Source organism: Manduca sexta, chromosome 23, assembly GCF_014839805.1.
Source record: "Manduca sexta isolate Smith_Timp_Sample1 chromosome 23, JHU_Msex_v1.0, whole genome shotgun sequence".
NCBI lineage: Eukaryota > Metazoa > Arthropoda > Insecta > Lepidoptera > Sphingidae > Manduca > Manduca sexta.
Genome location: NC_051137.1, coordinates 10593003 through 10617550, shown reverse-complemented (window position 1 = coordinate 10617550; position 24548 = coordinate 10593003). Strand labels below are relative to the sequence as shown.

The 24548-nt window shown below is 35.2% G+C and overlaps 1 protein-coding gene across 1 annotated transcript; it reads left to right on the top strand.

Moving 5' to 3' along the window:
- The first annotated feature begins 2458 nt into the window (after positions 1-2458).
- On the top strand, positions 2459-23705 carry LOC115440990 (long-chain fatty acid transport protein 4). Its single transcript, XM_037441781.1, has 12 exons — positions 2459-2917; positions 14224-14377; positions 14679-14919; positions 15203-15422; positions 16892-17093; positions 17487-17620; positions 18591-18649; positions 19605-19748; positions 20057-20130; positions 20692-20913; positions 21438-21591; positions 22143-23705. Exons 1-12 carry the CDS (start codon positions 2742-2744, stop codon positions 22292-22294), a joined length of 1932 nt encoding a protein of 643 aa, XP_037297678.1. The 5' UTR covers positions 2459-2741; the 3' UTR covers positions 22295-23705.
- The last annotated feature ends 843 nt before the right edge of the window (positions 23706-24548 follow it).

The following is a 24548-nucleotide window of genomic DNA, read 5'->3' as shown; positions in this document are numbered from 1 at the left end:
GTGCTATTTGATTTTGAAGAGCTTTCCTCGTTATGTTTAAAGGCCAAGTTCCTACACCAATCAAATGCGCACAGCTGAAGTGGGGTTTATGTTTTAATGACGTTAATTTTATAAGCAAAAGCTTTTGATTGCTGCTCCGTCTGTGTGAAAAAGGATTTCCGGGATAATTATTTTCCCGGGATAGAAGTAACCGATGTAATGTACCTTCTTATTAGTGAAAATAAATTCTAAAATAGTTCCTGAGATTAGCGCGTTCAAACAAACACACAGTCTTTTGTATCGTATAGATTTAAAAATACGAGCTTTTGTTCACATAAAATAAATTTTAAAGGCAGAATAAAATCTCCATTACAAATGGGACATATTATGCATCGATATAATATGACAATGCATATAGAGTGCGTTCGACTAATTTCGGACGGTTTTTCGGTGTGTTGCGAGAAGTCTCGAAAATATGTTTTTTCTCATAAAATATTTAAGCGATACCAACATTTTATACATGAAACTGGTTATTATTAATGCTACTTTATTTGATAATTTAATCATCTTCCAATTCTCTCTGTGAAAGCTTAAAAATAATAGCTATATATAGCTTAATATCTGTATAGAAATTTAAAACCCTTAGAAAAGATGGGACCTTCGCGGGGTAAGTTCGGACTCCGTTCGAATAAAGCTTCTAATGCTTGAATGATAAGGTCACAAAATCAAACAGAAGTCTCAAAAATGTTAAGAAGAAAATCCACCTTTTTTGTTTCAATGCACATAGCGCACCCGTTCTTGGTCGTAGCATCAACTGTGTTTATATAGGATGGGGCAAAAAGAGACAGCGTACTCGCCTACATAGTTTAAACTAAAAATAACCATAGATTCATGGTATTTTTTATTATTCGATCGTTATACGATCTTACCCCGTATCTGATCTTACCCGAACGCACTTATATAATTTATTGAACAATTTTGTTTTTAAGGCATTAATAATATTTCTCACAAATCTAGGTTCCAAAACCTACTTGTATAGATTGTGTTTTAATAACTATATTCAACGTGAAAAAAAGACAGAGATGTGGGGAGGGGCCGGCTTAAAACTGAGATACCTATCTCATTTATACATATGTATAAATTTAGGTTCGATTCTCGCACTATGATCCCAAATTATAGTCACAACTGATGACACTATAAGTATAGGTAACCACCTACCATTCTGTATGTACTTAATACCTTTTTTTTTTTGGTTTCGCGGAGTAAGTTCCTTATTACTACCGCCCAGCCTTCGTTGGGGGCGACTGAGCGGTTATGCTGGGGTAACCGTGCCTTACGGCCCGGCGTTGAGCCGCCCGGATTTGATGACGACCTTCGGGCGACCGCCGGGCCGAGTCCCTAACCCTATGTACAGCTAACCTATGCACGGCCTACCAGCTAAAACTCCGCGATGGCCCTCTTCGGCGCATTAGGGACGGCTGCGGGCTTCCTCTGACGTTGAAGGGTCTAAGTCTACGGCCGCAGCCGCCCCTGCGCGGTGCCGCCTTGCGGCCCGTTTCCTATGGGGCGGGGGGGGGGGCTCAGAAGCCCCTGCGCACCGAAGGACGCTCTCGGCGTCTACGGCAGCGTGAGGCCAACTACACACTGCCGTCCATCCCGGGGGTCAACCGACAGATGTGCAAAAGATGCACAGAAATGCACTAGGGCGGACAGCCCCCTGCTGCCCGCCGACGACCCCCCGATGGTCCCTATTAGTCGCCTCTTACGACAGGCAGAGGATACCGTGGTGGAATTCTCCAAACACCCCCATTCCACAGGGCCGATGTACTTAATACCTACCATTCTGTATGTAATAAGTACTTATACGCTTAGTGTGGAACTGATATACTACATGTCAATGTAAGTTCAAATTACATTTCCAATCTCCATTCCATTGTTCATTACAATTTGACATGCACACACAAAATTGACATGTGGTTCGGTTAAATATATAAGAAAGAAGAAAGAAAAAAAACTTTATTTGGCCATTGTTAAGAACCTAAATTGTAAACTTATTACTGGTGGATGGAACTTCAGGTGGTCTCATAAAGTCTTTTGATCTTTCTACACGACAGGATCGAGTGGCATAAAATAAATTGTTGTGACCTAAGATGTTTTTATTTGTAAAACGTCATTGGTTGTGACTATTTTTATAATGGGTCCATATCTGTGCTTAACTGTAGATAAAAATATCTTTAAAATTCAAATGAAAGACAGTGTCCTAGGAAGGATTTTTTTTTTGTTGGAGCGGTAAATGTAGAGTTGCCTCAGAAGTTGCTCTTTGTCAAGAAACCATACTAGCCCTCGTATAATGATGTAAAATGTTTAGAATTTAAGTCTTCTTGCTGTTGTCCAGAGAAAAAGAAATACGTCAATTTTGAAATTAGATTTTAACATAAACGTCACAAATGAAAACCAACCACCATTCGCGTCATATTTAAACAAGTTCATATGACTTAATTGCGGGCCGTACCTAATATATCGCGCCATCTGTTCGGTGATCAGCTGTTGTCGGCGCATGTGCAACCGCGAGGGGGGCTCCGCTGTCCGCAGGCGACATCGACGCGCAGTGCGCACCCTCGCGTCGACGCGTCCTTCCCGCATTTGCGCGAAACCGCCGGTTGTAAATGGACGCGTGCGTGGCCGGCTCGGTGTGAACTAGCTCTCGCTGTTGTGTGACGTCTCGGAGTCGCGACTCGCGGCCCAGTGGGCTCGGCGCCAGCATGGACGCGTTGCTGGCAGCGCTCGTGGCGCTCATGGCAGTTGCCGCCGCGATGGCCGCCGTGCTCAGCACGCTCTCCAAGGCGGCGATATTCGCCATCCTCGCGGTCGCGCCATGCCTCTACCGATACAGAAGACAAATCTACATTATCATCAAAACGCTGCCCAGGGACCTCAAGTGAGTAATCATTTTCGGTTTTTCTAAATGTCTGCAGTAGTTCTCGCATTTGACGTAAGGTGCGCACTATTTCTGGCCCGTCAAATCTGTCTATGTGTTCTGTAATGAATTTCCTGACACTATCTAGGTAGGTATAAAGTACTTATGGACCTGGATGTACTGAATTAAATATTCATTGATATTGTTTGTGACTTAATCAATCTCCCAAATACTGGCCGATAAGTTATTTTCGCATTTGAAGTAGATATAGGTACTGAACACACTTGTAAGTCATAATCATATTTTGATTCTCCAATAGCTGCGTCACAGGCCGGCAAACGTCTATTGTCGCAGTGTTATAGCGAATATTTTATTTAAAACGCATGACGACTCTTAAAAAATCACAAGATGAAGGAGATTGTACCGAAACACTAACCGACGTTCTATTTAAACTTTAATAAATGTAATGCTCTGTAAGTTCTTCTTACCATGCATTCGGGTACAAATTACACTAACTGATTGAACTCTGAAATTTAGTATTATTCATTCAACATATTTATATGACAGGATACGGAAGTTTCCGTCAGTAAAAACGTTATTTATAAACATTTTGTTTACACATTAAGAAGCTGGCGATGCTCACTGAATTTATAGTAGGTACCTTTTAGTTTACGAACGCATACAATTAATTCATGCCGCATGGAGACAATGCTATAGTCACTATGTGTTAACGATTTGCGTTCCTCCTTAATGTTTATATTACGTTAATTATAATTAACAATGAGTTGAAGCCTATAACTATTTGCCAGCCTCCGTAATTTCTATCCGTAGATGTTATAAGAGACACGGATGGAGAAGTTGTTTACCTTCCCACTGCAAAGTCGGACATAAGTGAACTGGTGTGTATTGGATTCCCAAGTTTAGGGTAATTTTCTGTACTTATTAAATATTAGGGACATATTCCTACATTACAAAGAAATTCTCTGTAATATTACAATACTTACGGTCTATATCATCTGTCTACAAACTGAAAATATGATCTATATTTACTTCAATATTAAATAATAAAAGTTTCACGCAGTCACTTGTTATTTTTGTTGATCGTTTGACAGCAAGCAGATGACCATTAAGTAATCTCAGGCACCGTTGATTTATCGACGTTATATAACAGAACATGTACGTAGCATATTATATTATAAAATGATAATCAGATTGTTTAGTTCAAGGAACTTGGCATGAGCTAGGCACTAGATAGGGGTCCAATTACTTGTGTACGTACACTTCGTGAGCACCCCCAGGCAGGTAAGGCAGGAGATATAACGTCATAAGTGATAAGTGATAACTCTTTTATTGTTACTTTTGAATCTACCTCTGAATATGTTGAATAACCAGCTAATCCGACCCATATTTATTTACCTACTCATTGAAAAGTAATTGACTTTCACCCTTTTTGTAATACGCTCTGCGTAATAAAGAACGAAAAAAAAAACAATAAAGACTTAAGTAATCAATTTATAACTGAAATGTCAGTATTTTGTTTTTTAAAACAATGTGACTAGAATTTCCGCCTGTACATATAAATTCACGGGTAAACATGGTTTAGAAAACGATGCAATAAAAATATTTGTTTAGTTTATCGCATTCCCCTATCTTTACACAATCTAGAAAAGCAAATCACAATGATCTTACGTTACGTACTATCTGATAATGGAAACAGTGCTTCTGAGTACAATTTCTGAAGTATTTGTGCACACAATTTCTATATTCACCCATACACTGCATTATCATTGGTAAGAGGTAAAATACAATTGTACAGAGGATTTATTGACCCTTCTGCAAATGTACTCACACACTCAAATAATGGTTTTTTATTACAATTTTCTGTAAGACCTCTTACCTGCTGTCTACTGTGTCGGTCGAGTAAGCTCATTCGCCTTGTAAAGGCCCTCCCCCGAGCAAATGGCCTTGGGTATCAATCCCATACATTTTGGGCGCACAAGTTACTGGCGGGAATATGTAAATATACTTATTACACGGATTATAATTTCTTTAAATAATCAATTTTAGGTTTTTTTGACAAATTTTAAACATCAAAATATTTATTATTGAATTGTCTATCTGATAGTTTTGGTTGCGAATTAAAATTCTATGTATTTTAGCAGATGCACTGAATTCATTTTATTGCGCTTTTCATTATGAAATTAATTAAACAATATCCACATTATAAAAAAAATAAACAACCAAAGTGAAGATAACATTATATTGTAATTTTTCTTTTCTATGTTTTATAAATTTTGAATAGTTAGCTTTTTTGGTTATCGAGCCATTTTGCTGGGGAAGCGCCTTAAAACTGGCTACATCAGATTATTACATATAAATGACTAATTAACATATAATTAATTTTATTAATCGTATAATCATATTATTTGACTTGCTATTGCTGTCGCCTCCAAAGAAGATTTCCTACTCTACTATAAACTTTTCTAGGATGAAAGTGAAAAATATTATATTAACTCCAGAATGTGGTTTCAGTGTCGAATATCACCAAAATTTGTTATTGCGTTAACTTCTATCAAATACCTTAAAATCCGTACTCGGTATTGGAAGTTGGATTCAATTATTTGCATTCGATTTAATACATAAAATTAACAACAGTATCAAAGCAACCGGAATATTGTAGATATTTTTCCTCATAAAACTGTTATGTATTCTAAAAGTAATAATAATGTAAGGCTAGTTCTAGGAGGTATTTATTTTCGTATAACTACCTACGTAAAAAATAGTTAACCGGTCTGTCTTCTTTCTTAAATTAAGTATTTGGTTTTATATCCTATAAATGCTTTAAGTATATTCATTATTCAATGCATGTATTTATATCCGTAAATAGCTGAACTATTTCAAACTTAAAATCGCCTATACACGTTTATTGTAACGTGAATTTCTTTGCTTTGTGTAAAGTAAAGTAGACCACGTTTATTTTTTGTGAAGAAAAAATGTTGTTAAGAACTTAAAAGTGTTTACACGTTTTGAAGTTTTGAATTTGTTTAACTACTTATATAGGTGATCGTAGACCTTATTGTTAGTTAATGTCGCAATGTTATACATAACTTAGATTAGAGCATTATTTTAATACTGCGTCTAGTCTGGATTTAATGTCGCTCTATTGCGGGCTACGAAAAGTCACTGCGTTTCTCGCCAGCCTGTCATCGTAGTGATTTGTGTGTTTATTCATTGATAAACTAATCCATCAATTTTCGAGAATCGAATCCAAAACCTTGGGTGTACACTGTTGTAACTTATACTTAGTTTACTATCGAGTTGTCATTTGTGACGTTAAAAATGTACGTAGTAAAAAATATAATAGGTAGGTACACAAATATTTATTAATAGATAATTAAATACAATTACCTACTTAATTGTCTTTATTATGGAACTAATAATGTGTAATCTGTCTTCTATTGTATATTTTGTATGTTTTTTTATATAATTTCGTTAGTTTTTATATATCTATTCGAGATCTTCTAAATGACAATGACGGAAGTACTCAAGAACAAGATAATTAGGCGGAACGGTCATTGTTACATAGAATTTTTACATCTGTGAATAAATTTAGCCATGGATGTTTAAAATACTTTAATTATTCGTAGCTAATTAACAATAGTTTTAATTATTCGTAGATGCTTAAGTAGGTATCACTTTAGAAAAGAATAATGAAATGTGGAAGGTGTTTACATTTAACTCAATTGCGTTAATATAAACGAAGAATTTACAGTATATACATGAATGCCTGAAACGCTTCTTATATCAATGCCAAAAATTATATTCATTCATTGGTCGATAATAAGAAAGTTCTTACTACATACTTAACATTGGAGCAGGTTACATTTATTTTAAGTCGTAACTTAAAATAAATGTAACAACTGCCCTAAATATATTCTGTAGGGTCGTTTACCCTCAAGGTGAGTGATTCAAAACACCCAGCAGCTGCACACGACTACAATGGAGATTAGAAAACACTTATTTAAACAGATGTTTGACTATCGGAGTTTTTTTTTATTGCTTTGAATGACGAGACGAGCTTGCCCGTAGCCTGGTGGTTAGCGATACGACCGCCCATAAACAGTAGAAACACCATCCAACACCTTGAATTACAAAGTATTGTTTGGTATTCCACTGCATTCGCCATCCTAAGACAAGAGATGTTACTTCCTATTATGTCCAGTAGTTACACTGGCTACTATGTTCTTCAAACCGGTATACAACAGTAACTACACACTACTGCTTGGCGACAGAAATAGATATTGCAGTGGTACCTACCCAGGTACTCTCGGACTCTCACTTATGTGAGACCTACCACGAGTATTTCATCATGTAGGTATATATCAGTGTTCATATTGCATAAAATACTAAATATTACATGAAATAATTATAATAAAGTTGATAGAAGGAAACGAAAAATTAGTCAGCGTGGTCTGAAAAGATGGCCATAACCAAAAAACGTTGTGTACACTAAAACGATGCACGGCTTTTGCAATTACATCTATAAATCTGCATATCCACAAACAAAGCAAAATAAATTAATCCGAAACACTACACTTGGGACTTAGCAATTTTAAGACCTGCATAGAATCATTGCCTCCTCGTGCCATCTTGTTCGTATATGTATATTAGATAAATTATGCTAGCGGCTTAAATTAGTAAAGGAGTAGGTACGAATCGTAGCGTTAAAAGTTACCCAAGGACTAGACCGACTATAAAATATACAGGCGTATACCCGCCCTGGAGTTCCGTTCCTATCGATAACCATGAGATTGAATAATAAATTAATGAATACTAAGAGAAACTTTCATTTGCGACATCTACTCGGTCTAGTTTGTTTCACCGCTTTAAGGAAGATACCCTCGGGAAGAACTAAAAACAAACTTTGAACTTAAACTTAAATTTCCAAGTTTTACAGACTCCCTGTAAGTGCAACTTGAAAACATTGGTTGATATAATGTTAAATAGACTTGTATCATAGTTTAATATTAATTTCCTTTGATTCGATTGTATCCGAAAATACAAATGTAAGTAAGATTTTTCCCCGTGCAAAAAAGACATTGGTACGTTTAATTATTAAAAAAAAAAAAAACATTTTATATACGTAGGAATATCGCGTACTGTAGGGAAACCTTATGTTAAATGTATATATTTACTCAATTGTACCTATGTTTAAATCTCATATAGCCACACTGTAGACATATTTGTCCATTATATGAGTGCGTCCACTCGGCACTGTCACAGGAAACATTGAATATATCTTAACACAAGGTGATCCACTTGTACATTGGACAGTCTATCTATTAATGTAGTAAGTGTATAAAATGAATGTCCGTATATATGTTCTCTACAGTTGGATCGATTTTATTTCTATTTTTAGGTAATCTTCAGATTAGTCCAGCGCGTAAACCTATGAAGTTTCGTAACAATCAATGTTTTTGTTTTCCTTTTGGCATATTTGTGTCATCATCGATATCTGGTTATAGATAATTGTACGAACCTATGTTGTCGCTAGTGCTGTAAGATAATAATTTACCAGCCGGCCTTATACAACAACACTTTTGGCGGTCTTAGCATGTATTACTAATGCTCACACAAACTATGTCGATCTGTAATTAAACAAATAGTAGAAAAAAAACATTTTGAAGTGCCTAATAGATAAGTTTCACTCCTCCGCTTTTGTGACTGTTATTAATAAAAGAAAATGTAAAATAAAAGTTCACATCTTTATAAATACTTAAAATGTTAGCAGTATCAGCGATATTTTACTCGTGCGAAAGTGAGTTCAGTTAGCGCTTTCGGCAGATACCTGCATTATGATATTAGCGCATAGCCTGGCCATTAAAAGTGGCGCAGAGGCTTTATAATTATGTAAGTTTAAAGTAACGAACTGGCAATACTAATTAACAATTGGAGTAATTATACTTCCGAATAATCATTTATGTTTTTATTAATATCGTTAACACGATTTGCATGTATATTTTTACACTCATTAAGCACAGGTCCCGTGTCAATTATGCAACTTTAAATTTTTTTTATAACATCTCGTCTGGTTACTAAATGGAGCCTTTTGCGCACCTACAAAAGTAGTGTGATCGAAAAAAGGTCGGTTCCTAACAAGGAACAAGGCCCACCATCCGTGTCTTGTATTTTTTTTAATGTAATATAAAAACATGCTAAGATTAGGCGTACTTCTTTTATTATTGCATTTTATAAAATGTATTATGTTGAAATGTATTCAATAGTTTTTTTTGGAGCCTTTTAATTTTCTCATAAAAAGATTTTATGAAGATTTTAAAATTCGGTGTGCCTTCCAGGGCACCGTTTCCTTATTACCAAATCATCCACATCAATTATAACTATCTCATGATTTTAATAGTCAACGTAACCGATCAATTTGTTGCGCCGCCGCTTCGTTTCCTTAGCAACTAAACACTAACTGACCTAATAAAGTTTGTATTCTGAACAAACAAAGTTAATCCTGGTTAACTGGAGTAGGTCACTTCATCGATACTATGGGAAATATTGCCTATCTATGTTTTCTACCTTCTATTTTTCTATCTACGCAACACAAAGAAATGATTTTTGCTCCGTCATTCTTTCGCCTTTGTGTTACGTACGAATTACGAACGGACCCATCGATTTCCGATTATATAAATATATATATATATTTTTGGTAAAAATATAAAAAGATAAAAATTCCGAGAGTCCAGAATAAAAAAGAATACTCAAATTTCTTGTCAAAGAGTTGCTAATATACATAATTAAGTAATGTAGAGGTCATTAATCTAATAATTTTTAAATTAAATAAGGCTTTTTGGATGTTTTTCCGTATTTTTAGGGTCTTTTCTGTGACGGATATCCCTAATTTTTTAGTATTGAATGATCATGGGATACCTCTAGGAAAAGCAGAATAAACACGCTATAACTTGGTCGAGTGGCACTACAAATATATTAATAATTAACATGTTAAGTTTCTTTTGGTAAGTGATATTTTCGGAGTTTCATCACCCCATCTTCGTCATTGTAATACCTATTCTTTTTATTTGATCCATGATTATTTTAGGCTTGATTAGTTTATCGGCTGTAGAGGACATTCATGAGGTAACCCATCTCGATTGCCGGACTTTTTAAAAAATAACCATAGTAGATGTGTTGAAACCTTTAATTAATTTATCCTCATTGATTGGGTATTTACCTACACTTGACTTACATTTTGATTTTCCCATTCAAAGTATTAAGGAAATAAATTTAACTCTTATCATAAAATTACGATTTCCTACACTAGCCTAGTTTGTTATTGTCGTTATGTTTATTATTTTCCTTCTTCATGGGTTCCCTAATGTAATTATTTATGTCAAAGACATTGGCAAACATAGCAAAGGAATATTGAATAATATTGTCATGAGTTAAAATAAGGAAAATACTTAATTTGACCCCTGGTTCAACATGTTTAGGTTCTAATTATATCTAAAAAAAAGATATAATGGTAACATGATAAAATAATTTTATGTTGATGAATTAATATTATGCTTTGCAGTCACGCAATGATACGAAACATCTAATACGTCATATTTTTATTTATTAAAGCAAATGACAACTGCATGATAGTCAAGAGAATAAAGTACTCTATTTATCGAAACTTTAATCACTACTACAAGCACGATACTGGACAATAAAACCAATATTTTTAGATAATAATATATGAAAGCAATTTCAAAAAACTTCGAGTATTCACAAATGCTAAAGTAAATTAATTATGTCAACGATATACATTATCAAAAGATACTCCAGTATATTCCACCTTAGTGCCGAAACATCACCAAGAAGGAAGAAACACTGGTAACGATTTCATTTATTAAATGCGCATTATATGCGCGTTAGCTGGAAAAATCAGGCAATTTTGCTAATTGTATGAATGTTTATGGGTTGTCATTTAGCATCAGGTCAAATAGAATAATCTGTTTATGTACTTTATGCCACATCGTTAAACGTAAAAGTACAAAAATCTCTTAAGTTTGTATACTTCCGTACGACAATCCGCTCGTAGAATGTAATATAAACCCTTCGCCAAAAGGTTCTGTCTGCAAACTCAATACTAGTTTGCTTTACTATGTTAGTAATTGAGAATTCGCTACGGAGTTCAGCATTTTCTCACGTCTTGTACAAAGCTTTTTACGCCAACTTAGGCTTTTTTACAAAAGGTCTGTTTTCTAGTAAGTTCGCAAATGTTTGGATTTTTCAAAGAAAGCTAGACGTTTTCTATCAATGAATCAATACAACTATTAATGAGATAGTAAGTAGTAATGACAAATGTGTTTAATTTTTTTTATTACGGTTCATTTACATCGAAATAATTGTATCTGTTTGGTTAGTTTATAATTTCTTCGGATTGCTTTCAAAGGTACAATATAACGGATCCTTTGACCTTTACTGTATTCATTTCGTAATCTAAATTGCAGATGCAGAAAGTCTTCTGTTGGTGCTTTCTATCGGTTATCATTTGGTTTTGTAATGGAATAACTGTGTTTGGTACTAATAGCGTAACGTACCCGAGCGTAAAATAAACGTTAACCGTACGCTTTCGCCTCCGTGGATATAGTTAAATTTAAATATAGCCCGTTGTTACACTAAATATATCGACGGTTGGCAGACTAATTTACTTAAGAGATACATTTTTTTCGTTAAATTAAGAATGTTTAAAAATACGGAGAAAAATTTGCTGATCCCAATTTGTATAAAACTCAATAAATATTCTCGAGTCTACTTGATTATTAATTAGTTTTAAATTAGGATCTCATTGTTTTAATAAGTGCGCCGGTATGTAAAATTATATTCGAAGACACGCTTGAGAAGTTTTGCCGTCTTACAATGTAAAAAAATTGAATTTTATTTTGTTAAAACGATGATAGGAATTTAATAAATAAGTGCCTACCTAATTTGCGTTGTAACTTTTTTAATATGAGGTATGAGATTTTATATGAAAAACTGTTATTATTATAAACAAAGAGCCAACATTTATATAATATATGTATTAAGTATAATATTTATGTAACTAGTGCACAATACATGCGCGCGTGTATACGCTTCCCATTGTGTTCGGGAATTCAGCAACATCGAACGTTACGTTTCATAAAGCTTACAATTGGCTTGTATAATTAACTGTTTTTATTACAAACTTACGCCCGAACATTTTAAATGACAAAAATGGATTTTGAAGAAAATCTGCATTTAAGCAGGTTTTTGCAAGTAAAATTTAAGGTATAGTTTGTGTACCAACCAATTTGTTCTAATGCATTTCTGTAAGTTGTCCAGCTACCTAGCATATAGCTAGCTAGTATATGATATTTAGATTTCAGAGGTTCTTAGTAGAATTTCTATACACAATATAGGAACCGTATTATTTAAGAATAGTAGACTTAACGCATATTCAACATTAAAACATTACAAAAGAATTGCATCCAAATAAGAACCAAATTACTTTACACTCGTTAAAAAGTAAATCAATAACAAATTATAACACATTCAGTTTGCAAACGAACGCTGTTTTATATTTTCCTCATACAAACACACCGGGAAGGTCACATTTGTCTTCATTTAATTATGGGATTATGTTTGTGCGTCGGTAGTTGGTCGTCGCGATAGCGTCGCGTGACCACCGCGCAGCGTCGCGCCGCTTACGGCTTCTTATTTTATTAACGTTACTTATGCTTGACTTACTGTGGCGCAGAGCCTTACTCTAAAGTTATGTTCATCGTCAAGTTAGTTGACGCTTGCTGGAGTAGAATTTTTGATCTTGGGTCTCGTTGGGCTATTAGGGCTCTGGCCTCTAGCTCTCTCGATGAGATTTGATATTACATTTAAATTGGCAAGGTGAACTAGGTTTTCATTCTTCCATAACCTATTGATAAATTGGAACACTTCAGCCATTACCCACTCTTTTCTTTAGGTTTACAGATGGGAAATATTTTGAACTAGTTATTAGTACTTATAAGGTACTAATAACTCCTTATTGATGTGGCGATCTTCAAATTCGCCCATTATATGAATAGGTATATAAAAAATTACCAGAAACTTGCCCATTAGTTTCTATTATTTTGCCATCACAAACCACTTCAATCTATTCGACTTCGCACTAGATGAGATGAAACCAGGCTGAAACCAGTGAATGGTTCAACGATTGTGCGAATCAGTTATCACTAATCAGCAGTGTTCGATCCTCGGATTGTATCGTCATCATAGTGGAGAAGGATGATTTTAATAATTATTTTTGATATAGGTAATAAGTTATGGATACAATATAATATCCATAAAAGCCTTGACATTCAGAAGGCCAGCGGGAAATGTGTTGTTTTTTTATTAATCGAGCTGCTCACTGACATCGTTGTTTTACTTTTTACCTTGCGACTTTGTTAGCAACATAATATATCTACGTAAATATTATTACAATATAAATCATTATATTTATTATTATGAAAACAGTATAGAGTATGTTGATCACGCAACATGCAAACCAAACCGTGGATAAAGGCTGGCATTTACATAAAAATTGTCTGTAAATTGCAGCTAATATGAGGAACAATATCGTAGCACGTGTTTTCTAGAAAAATATCTCCCATTAGACTTTAACGCATGTCATCTATTCTAATAACCGTGTTATGAGAAGCCGCCGCCATAATATCTATCTAGAAACGTTATTGTTCTGATGCCAAGTCTTGAAAACATGTGCTTAGTTCTCTTATACATATTTGATATGAAAGTAATCTAAACGAACATGATTGATTTTTACGTATAACCTGAGTTTAGCCTTGACTATATCTATTTCTATTGAGCGTAAAATATTACGATGCTTTGTCGAATCTATGGCGAACGGCGATCGATACCATAGGTTGTTCAGTTAGCAATAATAGTTTATGGTTGATTGTGCCAATAAACGCTTCATTATTAATGTTATCTTCTTTTACCTGCTTTTATTACACATATGTATGTGTAACGCACTCGACGTAACACACTTCCAAACGTCCTGCAGAAACAATTTAAGTCACTTCACATCACAGTTTTAACACATTTCGGCGGTAAACCATACGCGGAATAGGTATCCATAATAATTGCGTTGGAAAAGCCACATAGTGTTGCACGATTTGAGAATTGAATCCTGGTACTCTCTGGAAAAGACCTTCAAATTAAGTATAACATTTGTGAAATTAAGACATTTACGTAGGGGTTTAATCGTCTTATTGAGTTGTAGCGGGACTACAGATCAACAAAAAAAATATTGTTTGTTGCAGATTTCTATGGCGCTATGCAAACGGCATGATCAGTTCGAAGAGATGGGGCAGGCAGGACTGTACGGTGCCGTATCTCTTCAACAAACGCGCGAAGATGAATCCCGATGGACCCTGTTTCATTATCGTCGGAGAGCGCACATGGACTTATCGTGAGGTATTTGATATCACTGTATAAAAGCAAGATATTCTGAACTTATGATGCAGTTTTCAAAAATATTTTCGTTTTGATAGACCCGACAGAGAGATTGACAGGCCTTTGATATTTTAGAAATCCATAGACGGTGATCGCCATCTGGAGGTCGGCAATATGTTTCCTTATGACTGATATTCCGATACAATAAAATATTCAAAATATAGCGTGATTAAATTACTTCATGCGAGATTCAATTATCTCTTATAAAAAAAAAAAAAAAACATTTGTGTGAAGAAGTTAGTACAAAATAAATATATTTCAGATGGCAGTAAACTCCAATCTGGTAGCACGAGTGATGCAAATGCACGTCGGGTTGAGGCGAGGCGACGTGGTGTGCGTATTCATGCCGAACTGCGGCGAGTACGTGTGGACGTGGTTGGCAATGGCCAAGCTGGGCGCCGTGTCCGCGCTTATCAACAGTAACCTGCGCCACAAGCCGCTACTGCACTGTATACAGGTCGCTAAGGCGAAGGCTATAGTCTTCTCGGACCAACTGGCTGATGGTAAGTGAAGCTTGATGGTTTTTGAGGCCTTAAGTAAAAACTTGAAGCTTATCAGATCCTTCAAATGCTGAGCTATTCATAGTTGGCAAAGAGCAGCCGCAAATTTGATAGTATGACGGATATTTTTTTTTGTAACTGTAATCTGAACTGTCCACAAGCCTGATGAAATCGTTTGGTTCATTAACATGAAATAGGCCGGCTTCTTACAGCAAGCAGAACATGAGTCATGAATTTAACAATTTTGTTGTAGTTAAAGTGTCACATAACTATTTTTATCATGCAGCCATAGAAGAAATCCGCGACCAGTTACCGACGAATCTCAAGCTGTTCCAGTTATACGGTGAATGCAAGCCGGGTGTGCTGGACTTGCGCGCTGAAATGCAAAGACACCCCACCAAGTATCCCGTAGTGGCGGACAAACCTCACTACAAAGACACGTTGCTGTATATTTATACATCCGGCACTACTGGAATGCCTAAGGCAGCTATCATGCCCAATTCTAAGTGAGTACTTACTCTTAGTATAATAAGCATTATGAATGGCTCTCCGACCAAAGTCGGATTCCCAGGGGGAGGCATTTATGGGTAAATCTGAAATAATCACTTTTATTATGGAAGTAAGACTAATAAATAGACCAATAAGGTTTCTACTGATATATAATTAAAATACCGTCATATCAAATTGAGAGTAAAACTAGTATAAAAGACAAAACAAGTCACATTTAAATAAAATACATCAAATTTTTTACTTTAATTAGAAGACTGTATAGGCCTATTTTGGTCTACATGAGAAAGGTTCTTTTGTACTCATAATAGACTTTAAAGTTACCTTAATGATTTTTATTACATTGGGGAAAATTAAACAAGAACTTTCTACAATCAATTACAGGTTAAAATAGTAAGAATGTGTTATATGTATGTAATATTGCAATAAACTATTTGATTATTTATTTTGGGCATAACCTATATTTCTCGATACGTACCATAAACTGATTTAGTGTTAAAACATTTACATTGGTTGGAAATCATCAAATGCAGCAGTCGCAGCCTTGAAAGTTGTGACTCATTACATTTGCCGAAATTGCATTAAAATTTCGTTTATATGCTTAAAGTAAAAATATATAATCTACATTGACTCGACAACAAAAAGCAATTTATGATTATCGTAGTTCTTTTAGAATTCTACACTGGTAGGTACAAACTATCTCAGAATCTACGTCAGCGTAATGTAACAAACAATATTTTAATTTAAAGACCATTATCTATTGTTTTCCGAGACGAGAAGGTCGAAGAGCGTGTGAAGTAAGTAACTTTAGGCAGGAAAACTTAAATTACGTGTATAACTAGTACTTATTTTGTTCACAAAATAGTTGTATTGAAAACTTGAGTCCTTTGAATTGACTTTCTCTTTGTGCAGATTTTTTAAAATTACTTCACATTGACCCCTGAAGTACTCGTAAAATATCTTAATTACTACATTAATTATGAGTCGCTCTTTAATATGAAAAAATGTGCAAAAATGTGATTGTCACACTTATATCGACCTAAGGTGGGGTAGGTTATAAATTGAACAAATTTATGTCAGGATATATTGACAGCATACGATTAAAATTACACATATTTAATTAACATATAAGAGTTAAGGGTTAACGGCAGACTTTGCATTCTTTTCAACATAGATTGTATTTAATAACCAATAAGAACAATATTACAACATAATATCTGTAGGTACCTACTATATACTATGCTACTTTCTAATATTGATAAACTGATAAATCGGGACGACAAAGATATTCCCGCTATGCAAGACGCTGTAGCATCAATATAGAATGGCAAATTTCATTTTGCATCACATTAATGATAAATTATTAATTAATACAACTATTTTTTCGGAATCTAAATCATAATCGGCTAAATAACCGCACGAAGCGGGAATTATAGTCATCCTACAACTACTGTTTTTAACCCTCAAGATACTTACTGGTGGTTGCGGCGACGGTGCATATGCTGGGCCTGAAGAAATCGGACCGCATGTACAACTCGCTGCCGTTGTACCATATGGCCGGTGGGGTGGTGGGCACCGGCGCCGCGCTCGTCGCAGGCATACCATCAGTGCTCAGAAGCAAGTTTTCAGCGAGCAACTTCTGGACTGATTGCATCAACTATGAGTGTACGGTACGTTAACAATTGTTTTGTTTTTAGGACTATACTTGTGGCATCGATTATGATCATGTATAAATTCTGTACTTGGGAGGACTGAGGAAGAAATTGGCTTTACTTGATAGGTGGTTGGTATATGCCAACTAGGGTATGCACTTTGCATTTTAGGTGCAGCATTCTTTCCCCAATATTTTTCCTGTCATTGCTCTTGTTCTACTACTCAGATAATAAGTTTCATTCTTGCAACAATAAGTACCTACTTTATTTTCTCTGCACACACCCAAAAGTTGGTTGTTTTGGAATGTATCAGGCATTAAGTCCATCTTTATACATGTATATAAAGTTCAAATAAATAAGAAAATAAGTATTTTATGATATCAAAACTGATATTAGTTGCGTGATACACAGGTTGCGCAGTACATCGGTGAAATGTGTCGGTATCTGCTCGCGCAGCCGCCGCGGCCCACCGATTCGCAACACCGCGTGCGCATCATGGTGGGCAACGGCATGCGCCCCGCCATCTGGCAGCAGATCGTCGACAGGTCATTATATTTATAAATATTGCGTAACTATCTACTGAAATACATGCTCATGGAAGGAGCAGGAGTGCAATTAAGTTTTGAAATGAACCTAAAGAGTTAAAGATGGTAGAGTTTATTTTCTTTCCTATTCCGACAAATTTAACTGAATATTGAATTGAATTAAACGTGAAATAAATAACACAATGTATGACCAAAATACTGCTATAACAACAAAGACTTTAGCACATAGTGTAGGAAATAAATTTACATATATTTTTGTGTATGTAATCGTTTCATTGACCTAATCTTTTCACAACGCAGTAACAAATGCATCAACGTTAAGGCCCTCCCCCGAGGAAACGGGCTTCAGCATTCGTTCCATACATTTGCAAATATTAGGAAAAAATGCGTAAAAAAGTAAATTTTAGGTCTTGAAAATTTTATAGTACTTACTAAAATGTTATATATTGTATTGTATACATAATAGTGTTGGTTGCGAATGAAGATTATTAACACTGAATCAGCCATTTTAACTATGCAATGAATGAATTAAAATAAAAAATAACACATTAATATTGTAGAAATAAAAGTTGTCAAATTTATTTATATATAGGCATTAAAATTTAGAAAAAAAAACCTAAAAATACATTTACCGTGCCGTTTTGCTGGGGGAGCGCCTTAATGTTAACTCCACATTATGTATTTAGTTCAGGACAATGTTCAGGATGAAACAATTGTCACCAATTAAGTATGTGCATATTATTTACACGCGTCATTTTGTAGTTTTTAGTTCAACCGAGTCCGTAACAAAAGGCACGTAAATTGAGATGCCGAATTCTTGCTAATCCAAATGGGAACAGTCGAAAATACTTCCACTTTCTTGCCCCAAATACTAAAAACCTGACCTTAAGATGGTCATTTATTGTGAGCATATTCATCAATTAATTAATCACAGCTTGGTACTTAGTTTATATTGTTTATATACTTTTAGGTTCAAAGTGCCCCAGATTAATGAAATTTACGGCGCAACGGAGGGCAATGCCAACATAAGTATGTATTTACATATTTTATGACTAATTACTCAATACAAATATATTATTGTTGTTATATTAAATTTATTAGTTTATTGTTTTGACGTGTGCCATTGAATAATTATGATTATAATGTATGTATACTAATTAATACGACAATTGAGGAAATTGTATGACTTATCGACTTAATTAATATGTTCGTGTAATAGAGACAATAATATATTATAAGTAAATTATTTTATGTTTTTTTCGTAGATTCAACTCGACACTAATATATAATTGACAATAATTTCGGGTAGTGACCAGTGCGAGTTATAAATTACGAATAGCATTTAGGCCAACATTAATTATAATTTCATGTCCACTTGAATAAAAACAAAGATTAATTTTAAAGACTAGGGCCACCCAAGAACCTTTTTTAATAATTTAGGAATACTGTTTACAATGCCACTATAAACACTAATGTTTACAGGGCTACTAAAGACATTTCTTATTATACAGATATAGTTATTAAATACAAAAAAAAATGGGATATGTAGAAGAGGAAAAACATAAAAAATTTGGGAGTCCGAATCTTTGTTCATATGTATTCAAATGACGAGTTAAAATTTTTATAATTCCTGCATCAACTTAAGGACACAAAACACGTGGTAACAAAAATTATGTAGATCAAATGACAAATTGTCGTGCATCAATTAGCGTGACGCGATTATATTTTAATGAATGAAACTGAAACATAGTAAAAACTACTAAGTTGTATGCATCGACTCATGGACGCTAGAAAACAAAAATAAGGAATGGATATAACTTTAGAAAAAAATTGCCGGTAGGTAATTGTATGACATCGTATTTTTGTTTTTTTTTTTTGTAATTAAGTATTAGTTCAGTTACGGGCTGACTTTTAATAATTACGGACTAATAGTATATAGTAGAGGCATTTTACATCATTTTAAAGTCGTGTTGGTAATTTCCAGTAAACGTGGACAACACAGTGGGCGCAGTCGGTTTTCTGCCCAAGCTGGTGCCCACGAGCCTGCATCCAATCGCCCTCGTGCGAGCTGATGAACACGGCAACCTCGTGCGGGGCCCCGATGGATTTTGCATCCGGTGTCAACCAAGTGAGCACCTAATTCGGAACTAGTCACATTTTGAAAAATATTTGCTTTATAAACTGCCTGACAGTAATTGCTTTTTAGAATTTTGCCAGTCGTGAACGAGATTACGAGTTAAAAAAAAATAATTAAAAGTAAAACTTAATGTACCAATCATACTAATACCACTGTCGAAGGAAACATTTGGTCAGGAGAAGCGAAAACCCTCTAATGATGCTAGCTTCTACCGGCCCGAGTCTTCCATCCCTAAAAATAATGTCATACCGTCATTAAACTTTTTTTGTATATTTTAAATAATGGGTTATTGTTTTCAGACGAGCCGGGCATGTTCATCGGGCTGATAGCTCAAGGCAACGCGTCACGAGAGTACTACGGATACGTCGATAAGGTTGGTTATCTCTTGCGCAATGTGATCTATGTGTGCTTACTTGTACTGATATCTGCTTGCCACCATCGTTAACGGCCTTGACTCTATTATATTGCTTATGTTGTAAAATGTATATAAATATCTAGATTAAAGTTCAGTACATTTTCTATTTCTTACTCTATGTAGAGAGGGTTTAATGAGCTCTTGCTACCTTTGGCTAGTTTAGCGGGACCTCGAATCATGAGTCTCTTTTCTTTAATAAATATCTAATTATAATACGGGTCATGGACGACAAACTTATCATCATCAGAAACAAATTAGTACATTTCACCCTCGTTTAAATATCGTTGCCGGGTAATTATTAAAAATCAATTACTTTCCTTACAAAATCTCAGAGTTTCACCGCATTAATTACCAATGTCGATTTTGGCTTACCTACACGAGGTAATGTCGATTTTAACCTACCTATATACGAGATGCAGGGTTGACTGGTGTGAGAGCGGCCTTGTCACGTTGTATCTCTAAAACAAACAGCCGCTTCTCACCGATTTTATAACATACGTTAATTCACTTTTTATCCAGGACGCCAGCAACAAGAAGCTGGTCCGCGACGTGTTCTGCAAGGGCGACGCGGCGTTCGTGGGCGGCGACATCCTGGTGGCGGACGAGCTCGGCTACCTGTACTTCCGCGACCGCACCGGCGACACGTACAAGTGGAAGGGCGAGAACGTCGCCACCGCCGAGGTGGAGGACGTCATGTCGCCCGCACTCGACCAACGGCCGTGCGTTGTTTATGGAGTTTCGGTCAGTATCTTACGATGTTATGGCGTACTGTACCGGTGTCCATAATTTGGTGGTCAGTTTAGGTGAAATATGATGTTAATGATATTGCGTGCGTGGACAGATGCTAGGATTTTGCCGGTTTGCGTTGCATTTTCTGTTCTTCTCCCAAGCATCAATGTCCCTATGCATACACGGATTTGTCCTGTTGTAATGAAAATTGTAGCCAGTGACTTGCATTATGCTCTTAAACATCTACGCTGGCTTGCACAACCTCTCACTAAATATGATTAACGCTAAATATGTTTTAATCATAGTGCTGTCTTCGTCAACTCTTAACAAATGACAGTGACAGCACGAAGTTTTAAATATGTTTAGGGCTAAACATGTTTAGTAACTCTTTGTGCAAGCCAGCCCTGGTGATATTGCTAATTTTGATAGGTTGACGTGACGTTTATATGATGAACAAAATACTCTCGTATCTTCAATTATAATATAAAAAAATGTATCAGAATGAGTAAATGAATTGTATTTTTATATTATTCCAGATTCCTCAGACGGAAGGCCGCGCCGGTATGGCGGCTATCGCTGACCCCACGGGCAGTTTGGACATGAAGAAGTTGGCCAGCGAACTAGACGACTCGCTGCCGTCGTACGCGAGGCCTCTGTTCCTGCGCATCATGAACGATATCGAGATTACGAGTCAGTTATCAACAACATTAATTATTTAAATTTTATGCAGGCTGAAGGAAATTATAGATGAGCATTCCGCCGGATTTGAAATATCCATAAAGTATTAGTTTTATTATTATTACGATGCGCTAAAGTTTGCGCGTTGGGGGTTATCTCTCCATCTCGTTCTGCAGTAGGCATCGTAATTCACGATGACGTCACGTACGCGTATTGCGCCTCTTTTTTTGACACTTAATTCTGCTACCGAAATTCAAATTGTTATGATTTATTGGATTTTAATCATTTTTTCTGTGTTACAATTTATACGAGGTATTTATATGATAAACGTAAAAAACACAAATGAGTCGAATTAAAGATAATATGTAAATATGATATTCATTGGCATATCTATTAAAAACATGTCATGGCAGGTTGGGTTTATAGTGAAAATTGCTTTCAACTAGCTAAATACCGTAAAGGTGATCGGCGAGTGTCAGCAGCTTGAATTGAATACACTCGATGCATTATGACGAATTTTATAAATTGTCGACGAAATGTTCAATTAATAAATGTTATTACAGGTACATTCAAACTAAAGAAACTGCAATACCAGAAAGAGGGCTTCGACCCGGACGTTATCAAGGAGCCGCTGTACTTCAGATCTGGCGCTAGCTTCGTGCCGATCACCTCCCAGCTCTACACCGACATCTGCACCGGCAAGGTGAAACTCTAAGCATTCACCGGCCCGGCGACACCGGACCATTCCCTAGCATAATATTTATGTAAATTTTTGTGCGGATAAGGATTATATCTGTGACGGCAAAGCTCAAGTCAATGACGTTGACTCAATACAAAATAATGCGATGTAACTAAATTTACGTACGTTCAACATTAACCTAGTAACGCTTAAACGAGAGTTGTACAAGCAAACTACCCACATTTTAAAAGACGGTCTGTTAGACAATGGTTGATTCCATTTTCATTATATCAGGTCTATTTTGAATTATATTAACGAGCTGTGTAAAGAGGCGCGTTTGACGCGTTCATGTTAGATACAAGTGTTGTGATGACACTATATAAATTTATACTTATATAGCGGTAGTTGGACATAAGTAATATGGAATATGTAAATTTCTGTTACAACGGTTTCATGAAAGTTAACAGATAGAATTTTTTACTCGTTAATAATCGGAATGTTTGCAAACAGCACGTACTATTAATCGCTTATTACGAAGACCAAGTTAGACAAAATTATGTTTTAAGGTTCGCGCACATCTACGCATACAGCACCGCGTCGTAAGTAACAAAAAGATGGTACTGTAAATTGCTTATTACATGGCATGTGGGAGTCAGATTGATCCAAAGATTTAGTCAGTCGTAGGTTTTTATACGATGCGTTGCAGCCCAATGTGCGCGAACCTATGTGATGTGTTTAGTTATCTATGTTATGTTAATTAATTAAGGTCCACATCGATTTTCCTATCTGTGCTCATTTTGCTTTACTGTACTTAAATAATATTAAAGGCACTATTGTTTACGTTGTTTTGTTAAAGATTAATGTATTATTTATTTGTTCACATTACAATATGCAAGGTAAATAAATTAGTTCACCAAATAGAGAACATTCCACATCTAGTCACATATGAATTTGTTTAATTTAGTTTGCATGGCATTATATTCGGTTTTCTATATAAATATTTGGTTTTCTTAGATAATTTTGCCTTTGGTTTATATATAGGTGGGACGCTCATTGTCAAGGTGCCTACTTAAGTTTTTATTGAAAACTCCAAGTACCGAAGTCATTTTGAATTGGAATAGGAACATATATAAAAATATTTATTTGATCTTACTGGCACCTACAAAGCGCTCTTATTTTAATTGATGTTTAAAATATGATCTCACCATGGCAATGTTAAAATTTGCATAGATTTATTAGTAATTGCATATCTGAAATATTAATAGGTACTCCTAATTGGCTCAAGATCACTTAAAACAATTATTGTAATTGTCAAATTATTTTATATTTAAATTTTGGTGCCTTGTGACGCAAAGCCGCTGCACTGTAGTATAATTTAGGGAATTTTGAATTTGCTCTGTATCAAAATTCGGTGACAAGTTGTAAATAAATATTACACAAATAAAAATGGTTGTTGAATTTTTTTACCTGTATATTATAGACCAGTGGTTCCCAAAGAATCAGTAACACCACCCTCCTAAATAGTAACGTACCTCGCTTCAACGCAAGGAAACGTAAGCCAGGGAACTCATCAAGCAGCATAATATAACAAATTGTTAATTTACGTCTAACGCCTACTTGTTATACTTACCGATGAACATTACATTTTGCATATACGTTATCAGATGTACCTTACATTCAAACAAAGTACTTCTCACGAACGATAGAAATAGATTGATAAAATATATATCAATACCCCTTTTTACATGTCACGCCTCCTTCGGGTGCGCAACACAGTTTAAGAAGCAATAGTATAGGGCAACATTGAATACTTTTTCATCTTTGTCATAATAAATAAATATACAACATAGATCTTTTAGAATTAGGTTTGTATCCAATTTAACTGGATCATTAATGGCTGATTTTGCAATCATCAGGTTAAGGTTATAGCTTAAGGTCCATTTTTCATACATTTTGTTTCACCTTTAATCTGGGTAACTAAACAAGTATTGACAAGTAAAGCATTTAAAATCACGTATAGTTAGTGATTAGTTCTCGCAGTTGAAAGAAAAACGTAAAAATAATTAATATGCATGGATATTTCGGCCTTTAAAATTTAATACGACAAAATTTCAACTGCGAGAACTAATCACTAACTAGACGTGAATTTAAATTCTTTACTTGTCAATGCTTGTTTAGTTACCCAGATTAAAGGTGAAACAAAATGTATGAAAAATGGACCTTAAGCTATAACCTTAAAGTGTATGCTTAAAATTATAATCTGATTGAATACAAAAGTGAGTTTGTTTTA

Bases quoted from the DNA above. Each gene is read 5' to 3' on its own strand.
- LOC115440990 (XM_037441781.1), top strand. From the start codon at position 2,742: ATGGACGCGTTGCTGGCAGCGCTCGTGGCGCTCATGGCAGTTGCCGCC. The intron at 17,094-17,486 runs GTACGTTAACAA...CGTGATACACAG, and splicing joins GCATCAACTATGAGTGTACG to GTTGCGCAGTACATCGGTGA. The intron at 19,749-20,056 runs GTGAGCACCTAA...TATTGTTTTCAG, and splicing joins TTGCATCCGGTGTCAACCAA to ACGAGCCGGGCATGTTCATC.